At 36.7% G+C, this 14,679-nt stretch overlaps 1 protein-coding gene across 4 annotated transcripts in view; it reads left to right on the top strand.

Annotated features, from left to right (window-relative positions):
* COL12A1 (collagen type XII alpha 1 chain) overlaps window positions 1–14,679 on the top strand; it is a 117,242-nt gene that overhangs the window by 21,300 nt on the left and 81,263 nt on the right. For 3 of the 4 annotated variants that reach the window (XM_047858970.1, XM_047858968.1, XM_047858969.1), the window contains exons 11-13: window positions 841–1,113; window positions 4,590–4,862; window positions 6,560–6,832. The exons of the other annotated variant lie outside the window; for it this stretch is intronic. In XM_047858970.1, coding sequence (XP_047714926.1) covers window positions 841–1,113; window positions 4,590–4,862; window positions 6,560–6,832 — 819 coding nt within the window. The remainder of the gene's footprint in view (window positions 1–840; window positions 1,114–4,589; window positions 4,863–6,559; window positions 6,833–14,679) is intronic. 4 annotated transcript variants of the gene reach the window in all.

The raw sequence follows: 14,679 nt of genomic DNA, 5'->3' as shown, positions 1-14,679 counted from the left end.
GGCGTTCATAGGTACTGCTCTGTTTTGTTAATAACGTCACACTCTCCTTCTTTCCAGTTCGATTGTTTGTTCCCTGAGAACAGCAGTGTGCCTTAAATGTTGGCTCTTCTATGACTCAGTTTAATGAATACTCTTTTGTTAGGAAAAGTCCCTTAATTATAATCTTGAAATATCTGTCTATCACCAGAAGTTAATATCCGATTGCCGAGGATGAATGGGAAAATACTGATGGTTCATTTTAGGTTTGTTACTGTTTAACTATTCCAGTTGTGGGCAGGACCATTCCATTACTGCTTTGTGTTTAGAAAACTCAATTCAAATTCAATTTTATTTATTTATTTATTTTTATTTTTAAAGTTTAGTTATTTTGAGAGAGAGAGAGAGAGAGAGAGTGCACATGTGAGTGCAGGAGGCGCAGAGAGAAGGGGAGAGACAATCTCATGCAGGCTCCAAGCTGTCAGCACAGAGCCTGATGTGGGGCTTGATCCCATGAACTGTGACCCCATGACCTGAGCTGAAATCAAGAATCGGTCACTTAAATGACTGAGCCACCCTGGTGCCCCCAAGTTCAATTTTAATTAGTCCTTTAAACAGTGTAACTTAGTATTATGAATGGTCGAGACAAATGATCAGGATCTTCTTGTAGGGCTGTAAGTGAGAGGCCCTCTCTCACTGGTCATGTGTGGCATATTTACTCAATGTATTTGTCTCAATGACTATTCTTCCAATGAATATAAGCCCTTTCGGAAAAATAATCATTAGTTCCAATTTAGCTTTATAGATTTAAAAATTTCAAACTCTGGCCTTTTTTTTTCTTTTCTTTTTTTTTTTTTTTAATAGCTTATGTACCTCCAAAGGATCTTAGTTTTTCTGAGGTGACTTCTTACAGTTTCAAAACGAACTGGTCTCCCGCTGGAGAAAATGTTTTTTCATACCACATCACCTACAAGGAAGCTACCGGAGATGATGAGGTCACAGTGGTGGAGCCAGCATCGAGCACCAGTGTCATTCTCAACAACTTGAAGCCAGAGACTCTGTACTTAGTCAACGTAACTGCAGAGTATGAGGATGGCTTCAGCATTCCCTTAGCTGGAGAAGAGACCACTGCGGAAGGTGAGATGGGGTTTCTGACCCTGTTTTCCAAAAACTAGCAATTTATTGTAGAACCAGGTTACAGTTTGAAATAATCATCTGCAACTGTAGTTTAGCATGGTGAATGTCTTTGTAAGATTCAGCCTCTATAAAGTACAGCTATTCATACACCCTTTTAGAAAGTGGAAAAAAAATTTATGTAAAAAAAACCCTAGATTTATTTTGATGAATTTGAGGTTAAGAGATACAGAGAACTATTAATAATTATGGAATTAACTCTCAAAATACTACTTTTCCAGATTTTTCTGTCCCATGTTTCAGCAGTGTTATGTTCAAATACTTATGAATTTTGTTTGCTTTATCTAGGGATGTGATGGCAAATATATTACCAAATGTTATTTCTTTGTAAAAATTGTGGTAAAATACACATAACATAAAATTACCATTTTAACCATTTAAAAAAATTTTTTTTCAACATTTATTTATTTTTGGGACAGAGAGAGACAGAGCATGAACGGGGGAGGGGCAGAGAGAGAGGGAGACACAGAATCGGAAACAGGCTCCAGGCTCTGAGCCATCAGCCCAGAGCCTGACGCGGGGCTCGAACTCACGGACCGCGAGATCGTGACCTGGCTGAAGTCGGATGCTTAACCGACTGCGCCACCCAGGCGCCCCCATTTTAACCATTTTAAATGCACATTTCAGTGGCAGTTAGTACACTCATATTATTATTACCACCATGTGTCTCTAGAACTTTTTTTTATCTTGCAAAACTGAAACTCTGTATTCATTAAAAAATAACTCTCCATTCCTCTCCCCACTGCCCCTGACAACCACCATTCTATTTTTCTGTTTCTATGAATTTGACTACTCTAGTTACGTCATAGGGGTGGAATCATACAGTATTTGACCTTTTGTGTTTGGCTAATTTCACTTAGCATAATGTCCCCAAGGTTCATTCATGTTGTAGCTTGTGTCAGAATATCCTTTCTTCTTATGGCTGAAAGAAATTCCATTGTATGTATATACCACTTTTTGATTGTCCACTCACCCATGGGTTGCTTCCACCTTTTAGCTATTGTAAATAATGCTGCTAAGAACATGGGTGTACACATTTTACCAAATGTTTCAAGCAATGTTTGTTTAGGTAGATCCTCTTCACTGGATAGAGTTGAGTACTTTCTGATACATTTCACTACATTGGATATTCAAAGGGTACCAAGGAACCTGGCCATGAGAAGACTAAGACTAGGCAATTACTCTTTAAGATAAATATCGCAAATATTAAAAGATATGTAAGTTGTTCTCTATTTTTACTAGGGATAAGCAAAAAAGCATAAACATATACATGAGGAAATTAAGATGGTTACAAAGAAGTATTTGCTAACAGGAAAGGCACATGTTGGCATACCTTGCTGATAAAAGCTAGAGAATCTTTTTTCTCTGACGGATTTTTCAAATAAGATTGATGTTTTCTTTTTGTGCATGGTTTAGGGAAATTTCTATATGAAATCCAGCAAATAAAATAATGGCCAAAGTTAACTTCTTTTCTTATGATTTTTTGTGTTGAGTAACCCTGAAATCCATACTTAGATATTTTTGATTTTCTGATAATTTCTCTATAATGCCCATATTGTTGCTTGATGAGCCTGGCCCTTTTCCTTCAGCATTTTGGGATGGGGATGGGAATATGGATAAGAAGAAATTTAAGTCCAGAGGGTATTTGAGTAGAGCCAACTACATTCATATACACTGTAGTTTTTCCTCATTGGGCTCCAATGATACAATTTGGTAATACATTTCTAATTCTATTGTCTGTAGTGAAATCTGAAATTTAAACTTTCTTTAGTCAATAAGGAAGTTTCTGATTTCAGTACCTTCGTTAAGCTACTAATTATTGAGCTCCAACTTATGCGTCAGGTACTGTGATAATTGTTTTCCATGGATTATCTCATTTAACAACGTCAGTGAACCTGTAAGTAGTCATGTTTTTTCCTTCTGGGTAATCTGAGGCTCAAAATTACACATTCAGCTTCAAAACTAGTACAGTAGTTCCCCTTAATCTGTGGCTTCACTTTCCGTGGTTTCAGTTGCCCACTGTCAACCACAGTCCAGAAGCAGATGATTTTCCTTCTGGCTATTGTTAGAAGGTCAATAGTAGTCTAATGCTACATCCCAATGTTTATGTCTTTCACCTCACTTCATCTCATCATGTAGGCATTTCATCATTTCACATTATCACGGGAAGGGTGAGTACAGCACAATAAGATATTTTGAGAGAGGGAGAGACCACATTCACTTAACTTTTATTATAGTATATTGTTACAATTATTCTATTTTATTATTAGTTGTTAATCTCTTAATGTGCCTGATTTATAAATTAAACTTCACTATAGGTATGCTTCTATAGGAAAAACATAGTGTATATAAGGCTCAGTACTATTCGTGGTTTTAAACATCCTCTGGGAAGTCTTGGAATGTCACCCTTGCAGATAAGTGGTGGGGGAAACTACTATATTCAAACTCATCAGTTTATCTGTCTCATTTGTTCTGGCTAATTTAGTCTTTTTCCTTGCCATGTAAAATGAATCATGGCTGTAACTCTGCCAACTGCCATTGCTTTTCTTAAGGGATACACTTCTTTTCTCCCTGAAGTGATCTACTGACCTATTGGCTGTTTAGGTAAACTTCTCATTATATGCGAGATAAATGCAGTTGTTTTGCACTGTGCTTTCACTCCAATGGATTGAAAAGACAATAACCTTTAGTCCATCTTCCCTGAACGTGTGGTCCAAATGAACAATTTTCTCCTTAAATAAATAAATAATTTAAACATGTTTACTAACTATAAAGCTGAATGATGTTCTCATTTAGGCTTAATGGAAATCTATTTAAGACTGTTAGTCATTGGACATTACACACATTGCAATTTGACCTCAAGATTTAGATCCAGGTAGCATTCATTAAGTGTCTACAGTGTGTTTGGTCCAACACATGTATGGTCTAATTATTCTCCAAGTCAAAGGACTCTGCAGATAAAAAAAGTTAGCTGTGGGACTGGCTGGGTAAGACAGTTCATTCAAGTGGGTAAATATGGTAGAACTGGGTATTAGGTATTATTTTCCTATGTTTCTGAGAAAATCTAGTTTGAGGAAAAGGGTTGGCTACTTATATTTGAAGACATGAGTTATTTTTATTTTTGAGTTTTATGTCAATATGAATTTACTATTTAATAGAGTACATATTTATGATTTTAAAAGTTTACTATTATATACCTCTTTATTTGATTAAAAAATTAACAGTACGTACTTTCTTTCTGTATATTGAGTATTTATTGTTTCATCACCTAGCTAATATCTGGCTAAATGAATGCTGTAACCAGGATGTTTGATAAAATGCTGCTTTTGGATTTGTTTAGAGGAATGCTATAATTTATCGATCAAAAGATAGTTTTGCATTTTTTTGTGTAAAATAAACTTTTTAAAAAAATATTTCAGTAAAAGGAGCGCCTCGAAACCTAAAGGTGACAGACGAAACTACAGACAGCTTCAAAATTACCTGGACTCAAGCTCCAGGGAGAGTGTTAAGGTACCGAATTATATATAAACCAGTTGCTGGCGGAGAGAGCAAAGAAGTGACCACCCCTGCCAATCAGAGGAGGATAACACTCGAGAACCTGACTCCAGACACAAAATATGAAGTATCTGTAATTCCGGAATATTTCTCAGGACCTGGGTCTCCGCTGACTGGCAATGCAGCCACTGAAGAAGGTAGAGGAAATATGCCAACTGCGTGGTAACAACCAAACCCTTGACTGCAGGGGAAGCTGTAGGCAACTGTCAGGACACTACAGGATACTACTTTATCTCGATTATCTGAGTATTTTAGACTGTGGTCCTTTTAGACTGGAGTTACCCAAATTTTTGACTGACTTATGACAGCATTTATTTGTGTCGATAGAACTCAAATACTGTTTATGATCTACATATTCTTTTAAAAATAGCATGATTACATATTCTGATATAAATTGAAGGATGACTAGGGATTGAAAATCAAACTGCTCTGCACCATTGAAACAGATTATATATTACTTCTTCAGGAAGATTTTAAAATAATAACCTGTTTTTTTACCTAAATGGTTAGGCCCCCAGGATAGATTCTGATATTTGCTGCAAATTATCAATGTTAAATATTTGTTTTACTGAGAAAAATTAAGGCATTCATAATTTTCATTTTATTCATTTATTCATTTCATTTTATTTATTTCATTTTATTCTTTAACATTTAAAATAATAGCAATAACAACATATTCGCAACAATGAACAGTTGTTGAGGACTTGTTTGTGTCAGGTTCTGTGCAAAGAGCTTTTCATATATTTTCTTATTTGCTCCATGCATAGAGTCAATGGAATTGTTAGTATTATTATCATCCCTTTTTATAAGGAAGTCAAGGCTGAGGATACTAAATAATAGCTCAGAGTCATGTTGCCGATAAGCAGTGAATCTGAGTCAGACACTCGTAAGGAATATCCACCCCAGCATGGCCTGCGTCACCACTTCCCTCCCAGTGGAAGCAGCTAAATAGCCTGTCCTATGGAGTCCCCTTCTCTTTCCATCTGATTTCTTCCTCCTCTTTGCCCTTCAGGAAGTCACCACTTCCTTTTTTCTCTTTCTAGTTGGGGATCTAGGGCCCTTTGTGCTGGGTACTGTAAAAAGATCCAGTGGCTCTTCATCTTTCTGTTTTTCGGAGTGAAAGTGGTTAGCTGTTGTGTGCCCAGTGGAACGTGTCATAGGATTGGTGCCTTGTGACCCTTCAGAGATGACATTACCACTCTACCAGAAAAGTCATGAAATGCCAAACATCATAGTTGCAAAGGGATGGACAGCCCCTGAGTTTTACCCAAGGCAAGGCCTCACTTGGGCTGTTTCTTACCTTAAGACTTTTTCTAGGATAGCATTTGATCATTTATCATTTTTATCACATCAGTGTATTTCCTGGTTATTACATTTAGAAGTTCATAGCATGATACCAATAAAATCCTTTTTATTGAGAATTTCTTGGAGGAGTTAAAGCCTACATTGTGATACTAATCAACGTATTTACAATTTGTAGGGGTTTGTTCCACTTTTAGAGAAAAAGATTGTAGTTTTTAACATCAAAGAGAGTAACATGAAAGATATTAACCTATGTAAACACTGAAGAGGAATGGGATGCCTTTTGATTTGTTTCTACTGACAAATAAGGCCCAGTTTAGAAATGCTTAGTCTCTGTTGGCCAATCAAGAGTTACGATTGCTGTAATACCACTCAGGATATAAATTTGATGTGGTGCGCGTGCCGCCCACACACAAACACAGACACCCCCCCCCCCCCGCAACACGCACCCCCACACGCAAAGCAACAAAATGTTTTTCAAGTCATTTTATTCAATAATGAGTTTTGATGTTGTTCTTGTTTTTTAATGAAGTTAGAGGGAACCCAAGAGACTTAAGAGTTTCTGACCCCACAACATCAACTATGAAATTGTCTTGGACTAGAGCACCGGGGAAAGTGAAACAGTATCTCATCACATACACCCCAGCGGCAGGGGGTGAAACTCAAGAGGTTACTGTGACGGGAGACACAGACAGAACTGTGCTGAGAGGATTAAACGAAGGGACACAATACGCCTTATCTGTGACAGCCTTGTACGCATCCGGGGCTGGAGATGCCCTGTTTGGTGAAGGAGCAACGCTTGAAGGTAATTACCCTCACGTTTTATAGAAATTCCTGAGTTTGTTGGTGATTTGTTCAGGAAGCTGAAAATGTTTCCGGAGAACAAAATCTAGAAATGTGCTATCCTTTCTCTTAAAAGGAATTTGGATTGAAAAGTAACTATGAAACTGCCTGTGATTCAGAGACATAGAATGCAAGCAACTATAAAAAATCACGTGTGATCAGGAAGAGGTGTACCGGGAAGCTGAGTGCATCATAAGGCCATAGAAATGTGTTCTTATGCCATGGGTTGGTTGAGTGGAGAAGAGGTGTGTGACATTCAGGGTGGGAAAGGGCCTTGGGGAACATCTGTGGGTGAAAAGGATTTGGGTTGCCCAAGGTAATGCGACTGCTTCCATCACTCACGAGCAGACAGAAACCCTTTTCTGACTCTGAGTCTCATTTCATTCACCATGCATAAAAGCATTCAGCTTGAGAAATATGAGAATCCAGGTTTTTGCTTTGTTTGTTTTCTGAATGACCTCTAAAATTCAGCTCTGTGTTAGAAGTTTGAAGTTAATGCGGTACTTAGCAAGAACCACCAACAAGACTGGAGCTATGTCCTTGGTTCTGCAGAGTTAATTGCCAGAGGGCTTCATATTTCTTAGAATCTTTTGAAATATAATGGCAGCTTACATTTAACTCACCACAACTACAAAGTAAGTTGTGTAAGAGGGAGAAAATACAAATTTGGCCTAACTACAATAAGAATGTTGTGATATTAAAAAGAAATATCAGTGGATGATTACAATAATGAGTCGGTACCATAGCTGGAAGCCTAAATGGAAATCAGGCATTGATTCCTTTTTGTTATCACCATCTTTTATATGACTTACTGAAAATAGTTATAGGAAGAAAACAAATCTGAAGTACCTTTTGTGATGTGAAGTCACAGTGACCTTAGGTAAAATATCTGTCTAATTTGGTGGATCCGGGAGCTTGGAGGATTGTAGATATTATAATTAACAGGGACAAGGCCCACAACAGACAGTTTTGATTAAAACTTCAAGACTTTGTCAATAGTTAAAACAAAAACAAATATTCTAATCAATCCTATCTCTAATGGTGACCAAGAGTTTAATTCCAATAGTCCCTGAAATCTACTTTTAAAAGAGGATTTAAATGAAAGATTAAATACCAGTGTGTACAATACTGATTACTAGAAGAGTCCTGGTTTGACTAGTTAGCCATGTGACCTTGACATGTTTCCTTAACCCCTTGAGTCTTAGTTTTCCCATCTATAAGAGGGGATGATCATTGCTCGGCCTTCATCCCAGATTTATCATGGAGATCGAATGGGAGACTCTAAGTGAAACTCTTTGTGAACTGTAAAATACTATATGTATATAAAATTCATGAGGAGAAATAATATTCACTTTAAGATTGATATCTAAAAATAAAGCTTTTGTAAGTATTTTGGAGATATTGATTAGCTACCCTAAAGTTTTGAAAATAATAAGAACTAGAAATGGAATTTGCCTTAATTACAGAGACATAATCCAATCAGTAAAGCATGTGATCTTTCTTTCTTTTTTTTTTTTTTTTTCAACGTTTATTTATTTTTGGGACAGAGAGAGACGGAGCGTGAACGGGGAAGGGGCAGAGGGAGAGGGAGCCACAGAATCGGAAACAGGCTCCAGGCTCTGAGCCATCAGCCCAGAGCCTGACGCGGGGCTCGAACTCACGGACCGCGAGATCGTGACCTGGCTGAAGTCGGACGCTTAACCGACTGCGCCACCCAGGCGCCCAAGCATATGATCTTTCTATCTGGAGCAATGTCCAGAATTTCTGAAAAGTTTGTTTTTTTGTTTTGACCTTTTGAAGTTCTCTTTCTCATGTACTTCCCATGGGCTTTCAACATAGGTTGTTTATAGGATTTTTTAAGGATAAACTTTTGAGCTTCTGTTTTTTTACAGAATAATTGTAGGTTATTGATGTTTGTGAAAATTTCTCATAAGGAATATCTTGGAAATGATTTAATAGTTTTACTTCTTATACCTTTTAACCTTCTGATATTTTTCTGCATTTTCTTACTTTAAAACAAACTATATTCATACTCAGTCCAAATCTCTTAAAGCTAAAAATTAGGGCATTTTTGTTAATAATATATTAACAATCTTTAGAAAACAAAATACACATTTTAATTTAATAGCAAACATATTCTATTAAGCTGTGATTTTTCTAAGCCAAGTGTATAGCTAAATTGTTTATAATTTTATAGTTTTGTACAAGTAGTATAGAAAATCTACCAACTTCTATGCATGTGCCCCCTCTCCCCCACCCAAACACACATATTTGATCAGAAACTACCTCTAAGGGAGATACATGAGTAGTAAAATAGATCTTAGAAATTACTGTTTTCAATTTCCTGAGAAGGAGGGAAGTGAGATGATTAACTATAGTTAATTGATAATTGAATTGTAATAATACTTTTTTCCCATTTATACCAAAGCTCTTTATTACATGAAGGATTATATAAAATGCTGCCAGCCTGATTTTATTAACATATTTATCCCATTGCATTATGTGTGGTAAACTTGACAAATATGTGAAAGCATAGTTGTGACTAAATTAAAATAGTAGATTTTTGCCCCTGGTTATTCCATTTCATTTTATTGTATTAACTTAGCCAAATCCACATACCATATACAGGAATAGGATATGATGGTAAATGCAGGGAGTGGAAAGCCAGAAACAGAGCCAGGCAACTGCTTTTGAGGGCCGCTGTTTTTCTAATCTGTTTTTCTCTTGGGAGAGAAGGTGGTAAGAGCAGACCTTGAAGGAATGTTTCTTCCATCCAGAGGCATGGTCCAGCCGGCAAGAGCATTCTGTAGGTTGAAATTTTATGGATTGTCTGAAGTGCATTCTATTCAATTCAAAAAATATTAAAAAAAAAAATTTAGTATGGTCTACAACCATCCCTAACTTGAATCCATTTCCTAGTTTGTTGAAATGTAGCCAATGATCAGAAAATTCCCCTGTCCCTGGAAGAGAGATTTATTAGCATTGGCATTGGGGAAGTTCATGGTTTGCTCTAGGACTGTATGAAATAGAATCACAAAGGCAGTGTTTATTACTATTTCAGATCCAAACTTCAGAGGAATCTGAGCACAAACTCTTGGGTTTGATTTACATGATTCCCCCCCCTCTGTTGTTGTTAAAGTAGATTTAATGTAATTACTAAAGCACTGTTGTAATGTAAAAGTACTTTAGGTCCTGATGGAACTTTTAATTGTCACTGTTAGTATTTAGAGAAAGGAAAACCTGTTCATAGAAACCCTGAAATGAATAATGGCCATTTTTAATGCAAAGATTGACCACAAATGAATGAAAATTTCAGTTTGGGAATAATATGGTTCGTTTTGTTTCTGAGTGTTGTTTTTTGGCTATGGAAAAGATGACTTTTCAACATTTCCTTTGTTGCAGTTGCTATAGCAGCCTGCCAACTTCCTAGACATGAAGAACTTCCTGTACATCAAACCAAGCTAACTCAGCTGACATTTTGTTACAATGAGGTTTTTAGCACATCATAGGGATTCCTCTGCATGATGTTGAGTAGCGTGGGGCCTCTCCAAGACAGACTAAATGAGGTCTCTATGTTTCCTTAGATTTATTGCTATCTCATAATTTGAAAAATTATATGTTCTGAGTATAACAACTCTGAGGTTTCCTGGGAACTTTAGCACAATTACCAAGCAGCAATTCATATTTCCTTTCCTGCACGTTAATGGCTCATCAGAGAAATATCTAAATCATGTTGGAGACATAACAGTTATGGAAGAAATCTCAGGCTTTGAGGTTGAAGGGTGACTTGTTAAGCGGTTTTTAAGAACTACATACTGCTTAACGTACTTGTTAGCTTATCAATAGTGAACTTTGTCCTTTGGAGTGGTGGATCTAATTCATTGGCTGTAAATCAAGTATGTTTCCACATAAACGCGGAAGCAGGTTTTCTGTATTCTGCTGTGGAAAGTTGGATGACTTTTGAACTGAGCTTTAACGGAAAAGACAAATTGATTTAGAAGAGGATTTACATTACATTTTCAATTTAATTTCTATTTTTGAAAGTGGTATGTGAAACTCAATGAAAGCTGACTGGAACAATTTATACAGTTTCATTTCATTATGATTAATTTTTCAGTTATCATCATTGGCTAATTTGCGTTATAATTATATTTGAATTGGATGATGATTTCCTTTTCAGAAAGCAAATGGAAAAGGGCTAAGGAAACGTAGGAAAGTTACTTAAATGAGGCATTAGTTCTTTGGCTTCATATGTGGAAAAAGCAGAAATCAACCCCTTGTGGATGTTCAGATCATGAGAAATGCACCTGTCTAAATTACTTCCCACAACGGTAGCTCAGAGATGCATGTGAGCAGGCATGAGAAAAATGACTTTTGAGTATATCTAAATATGTTTGATAATCAGAGAAGAGATATTGAGTATCAGAATCTCAAAAACTGATAAATTTTGTGTGTTTAAATTTATGACAGAAAAGCATGTTATTTCTTATAAATATACTGTTACTGTACTGGGGAGGATAAGGTAGCTGGGAAAACTATTGAGAAGGATGAAGATAAAGGCATGCCATCATTATAGCAGAGGACTTGTTTGAAACGATTGCCAGAAATTCTATTACCAGAAATAAAAGTAATATTCAAAGCATAGGCATATACCCCAGAACAGCAGAAAACAGGTACCATGAAATTAAATATTATTGAGAACAATATTGCTTATGTGAAATCCTGAACAAACTAAAACATCATAAAACAAACATTTATAAGTCTTGACGCAGAGCGAAAAGAGGGACTCGAGGAGGTAGGAAGCCTTTGCTAAAGTGGAAGTGGGTCCAGGTTCTGGGAAGCATAGTGACAAAGGGGCAAAAAGACTACTGGCATTGGTTCCTGTTCACTGGACCGTTTCTATAGCTTCCCCTTTTAAGAAACAGTAATCTCTCCTGCCGAAAGGCTACACGCTGGTCTTCTGACATCTTTCCTTTCTTATTCCTCTTCCTTTCCTTTTCCTTCCCAGGTTTTCTAAAAAGAGACTCCCAAACCCAATCTAACCAAACCAAGCCAAATGCTCTTTCTGTAGTTATTGATGTCTGAAGTTCCTCAGGTCAAGGACAAAATGTGCAATTCGTATTTTAAACCAAAGCAAATGCCTAGCTAGGTAACACTTCAGTTGAACCTCATTCACAAGAAAATGTGATCAACTCTTGAATAAGAAGCATGGGTTGAGAGCCACTTCCTTTTGAAACAGGATGAAGGGGAGGAGAGAGCAGTGAACATCACACGTGTGTTATGGGGGAGAAAGGATGTGATGAGAAGATCCAACACACTTCTCAGTTCTCTGAGGGTCAGCCATGAGATAGAGAGAAAGAGACAGAGGGTGAGCGGGGGAGGGGCAGATAGAGAGGGAGACACAGAATCTGAAGCAGGCTCCAGGCTCTGAGCTGTCAGCACAGAGCCTGACACAGGGTTTAACCCATGGACTGTGAGATCATGACCTGGGCCAAAGTTGAACACTTTACCAGTTGAGTCACCCAGGCATCCCATACCTGTCTTCAGAGTGAAAGCAAGTGTGAGGGTTTCTTCCTGCACTGACCAAGCACATCTAACAAATAATGGCCTTAGAGAGGAGCATAAGGAAAAAGAAAGAAATGAGAAAAGAATAAAGAATTGTAGGGGAATGAGAATAAAAGAGATTTAAAAGATTTTTTTAGGAAGTATCAGTGCTTAGGCATATCTCCACATATTTCAATTTAATTGATTTGGGCATGGACTACTCTTTGGCACCCCAGGTGATTCTATGTATCTTATCAAGTCCAGTCCATTTATTTTTTCCCAGGGCCCCAGGGGGCGACATAGCCTGCTGGTGGCTTGCTCATCTGGTTGCACACCAGGTCTTAAGACCAGCTTGGCCACTTGATAGTCTGCCAATTGTATCACAGGATACAATTCAATTGCTTCATTTTTTTTTTTTTTTTGCAAACCAATATTTGTCCAAGCTAAGATTCCATTTAAATAATATTTTTAAAGGGTTATAGGTCTGATAAAATTTACTTGTCATGAGGACATCATATTCTCAAAATTCTTGGGTATAACGCAGCAGCTAGAATACTCAACCCTCCCGCTTTTTTGGGAGAAAAAAAAGTTTACCAATGTGTTTGACAAGAGCATAAGCTTAATATTTAAGAATATTCTTATCACACCGACTGAAGCCTGTTGAAGCAGTTTACCTTGTCAGTCTTGGCTTCTGGATTGAGGTGCCTTTCTTCCTTCTTTGGATTTCATTTTCTTTGTTACTAATAAGGAATGTTGCAATGCCACTGCCTGTATATAATGCCTTTGGGTGTCGCTGGCAGATAATATAATTTTTTGAGGATTGTTTTCTGTAATTGAGAATTTACTCAGTGCTCATTGGATTTAGTGTTGTCATGTCATTAATTATAACTTAAGAATGTTTTTTAGTTAATGCTTCATTTGTATTTCAAAAAGTGCTTTTATAGACTCTTTTCTGGACATTGATAAACCTTACAAAGATATTTACTGAAATTTTACTAGTATTTTGTTCCAACTTTCCAGGTCCTGAGAGTGTTAAAACAGTTGATTAAAGTCTATGGGAATGCTTGTGTAGTGAACTAGGCTCCTTTTGTTTGTAGCCCAGAAATATCTTTGTGAATGTATGATTGCTTCAGCCATAATTGTCTAACTATTATTTTCTCACAAAGAAATCATCAGCCTGTGTTTGTGAGATTGGTGTCTGTTGTCATGGAAATAAACAGTGTCACAAACTCAGTGCTGTACAAAGTAGGGAGGAAAACAGGCTGAGAAACACAACCTTGGAATGGAAAAGATGCTGAAACTATTATTTGTAAGTTACTTCAGTATTAATTTGGAAGATATTCCCATATTCTATCTATCTTATGCTTTTTTTTGGAGTGCCATTAATGCAGCTTTTGGCTCATTTAAGTTCCGTCACTTTCAAGTACAACTATTTTACAATGGCTATGCCTAGCTGCAGTTTATGAAATTCAGAGGCACATATGAAAACAAGGTGTATATCAAGCAAAGGAAACATGTGCTGCACATTGAAAATCTAGAGACCAGTTGCTGGGGTGTCAATGATCAAAACAAAATAAAAGTTAAAAAGCAACAACCAAACCGAATCAGAAACAGTTTGTTTATATTCCCCCAAGTAGAGAAAATATAAAAATATGTGGCCATTTAAGTAGGAAATAGAGTTCAAGAAGGCCTTCAAATGAGTATTAGCCTCAAGCACTGTGGGGGGAAAGAAGTCAATGTGTTCTTGAAAATAAGTATTCTGGGTTTCAGTGAAATATGTAACTAATTTCCCTCCAGAGATGAGATGTCCTGTCAGCAGTTAAAGTTATTTTTAATGGAGTTAGAATTTTCCATTTGTGCTTGGGCTCTGGTAAGATGCCCAGCTCCTGTTTTATTTATTTTTCCCTCTAAATTCTACAGTATGATAGGTTTCTGTCTATACCAGATTTCTTTTTTTTTAAATTTATTCTTACCTTTACTTTTTGTGCTGAAATGTAGTTGTTTCATCATGAGTATTTTTTAAGATACTCATTTTTACTCTTCAAGTAAAATAATAGTCTTCAAAATTCTTGTAACAACATTATATATCATTTGCTTGAATATAAAACAATTACTGATGAAATGTATGCTGTAGAGACAGATAGTTTTATTTTTATGTCATGCTGTGGCATAAACCCTAGTAAAGGTAGCCAATATAAAGTGACCTGTATATTTATTTTACATTTAAATTATGGAAAGTGAGGGTTTTATTGGAAGACATCTGTG

Source organism: Prionailurus viverrinus, chromosome B2 (assembly GCF_022837055.1).
Source record: "Prionailurus viverrinus isolate Anna chromosome B2, UM_Priviv_1.0, whole genome shotgun sequence".
Classification (NCBI taxonomy): domain Eukaryota; kingdom Metazoa; phylum Chordata; class Mammalia; order Carnivora; family Felidae; genus Prionailurus; species Prionailurus viverrinus.
Note: the sequence above shows the minus strand (reverse complement) of the source record. Positions and strands in the feature narration are given on the sequence as shown.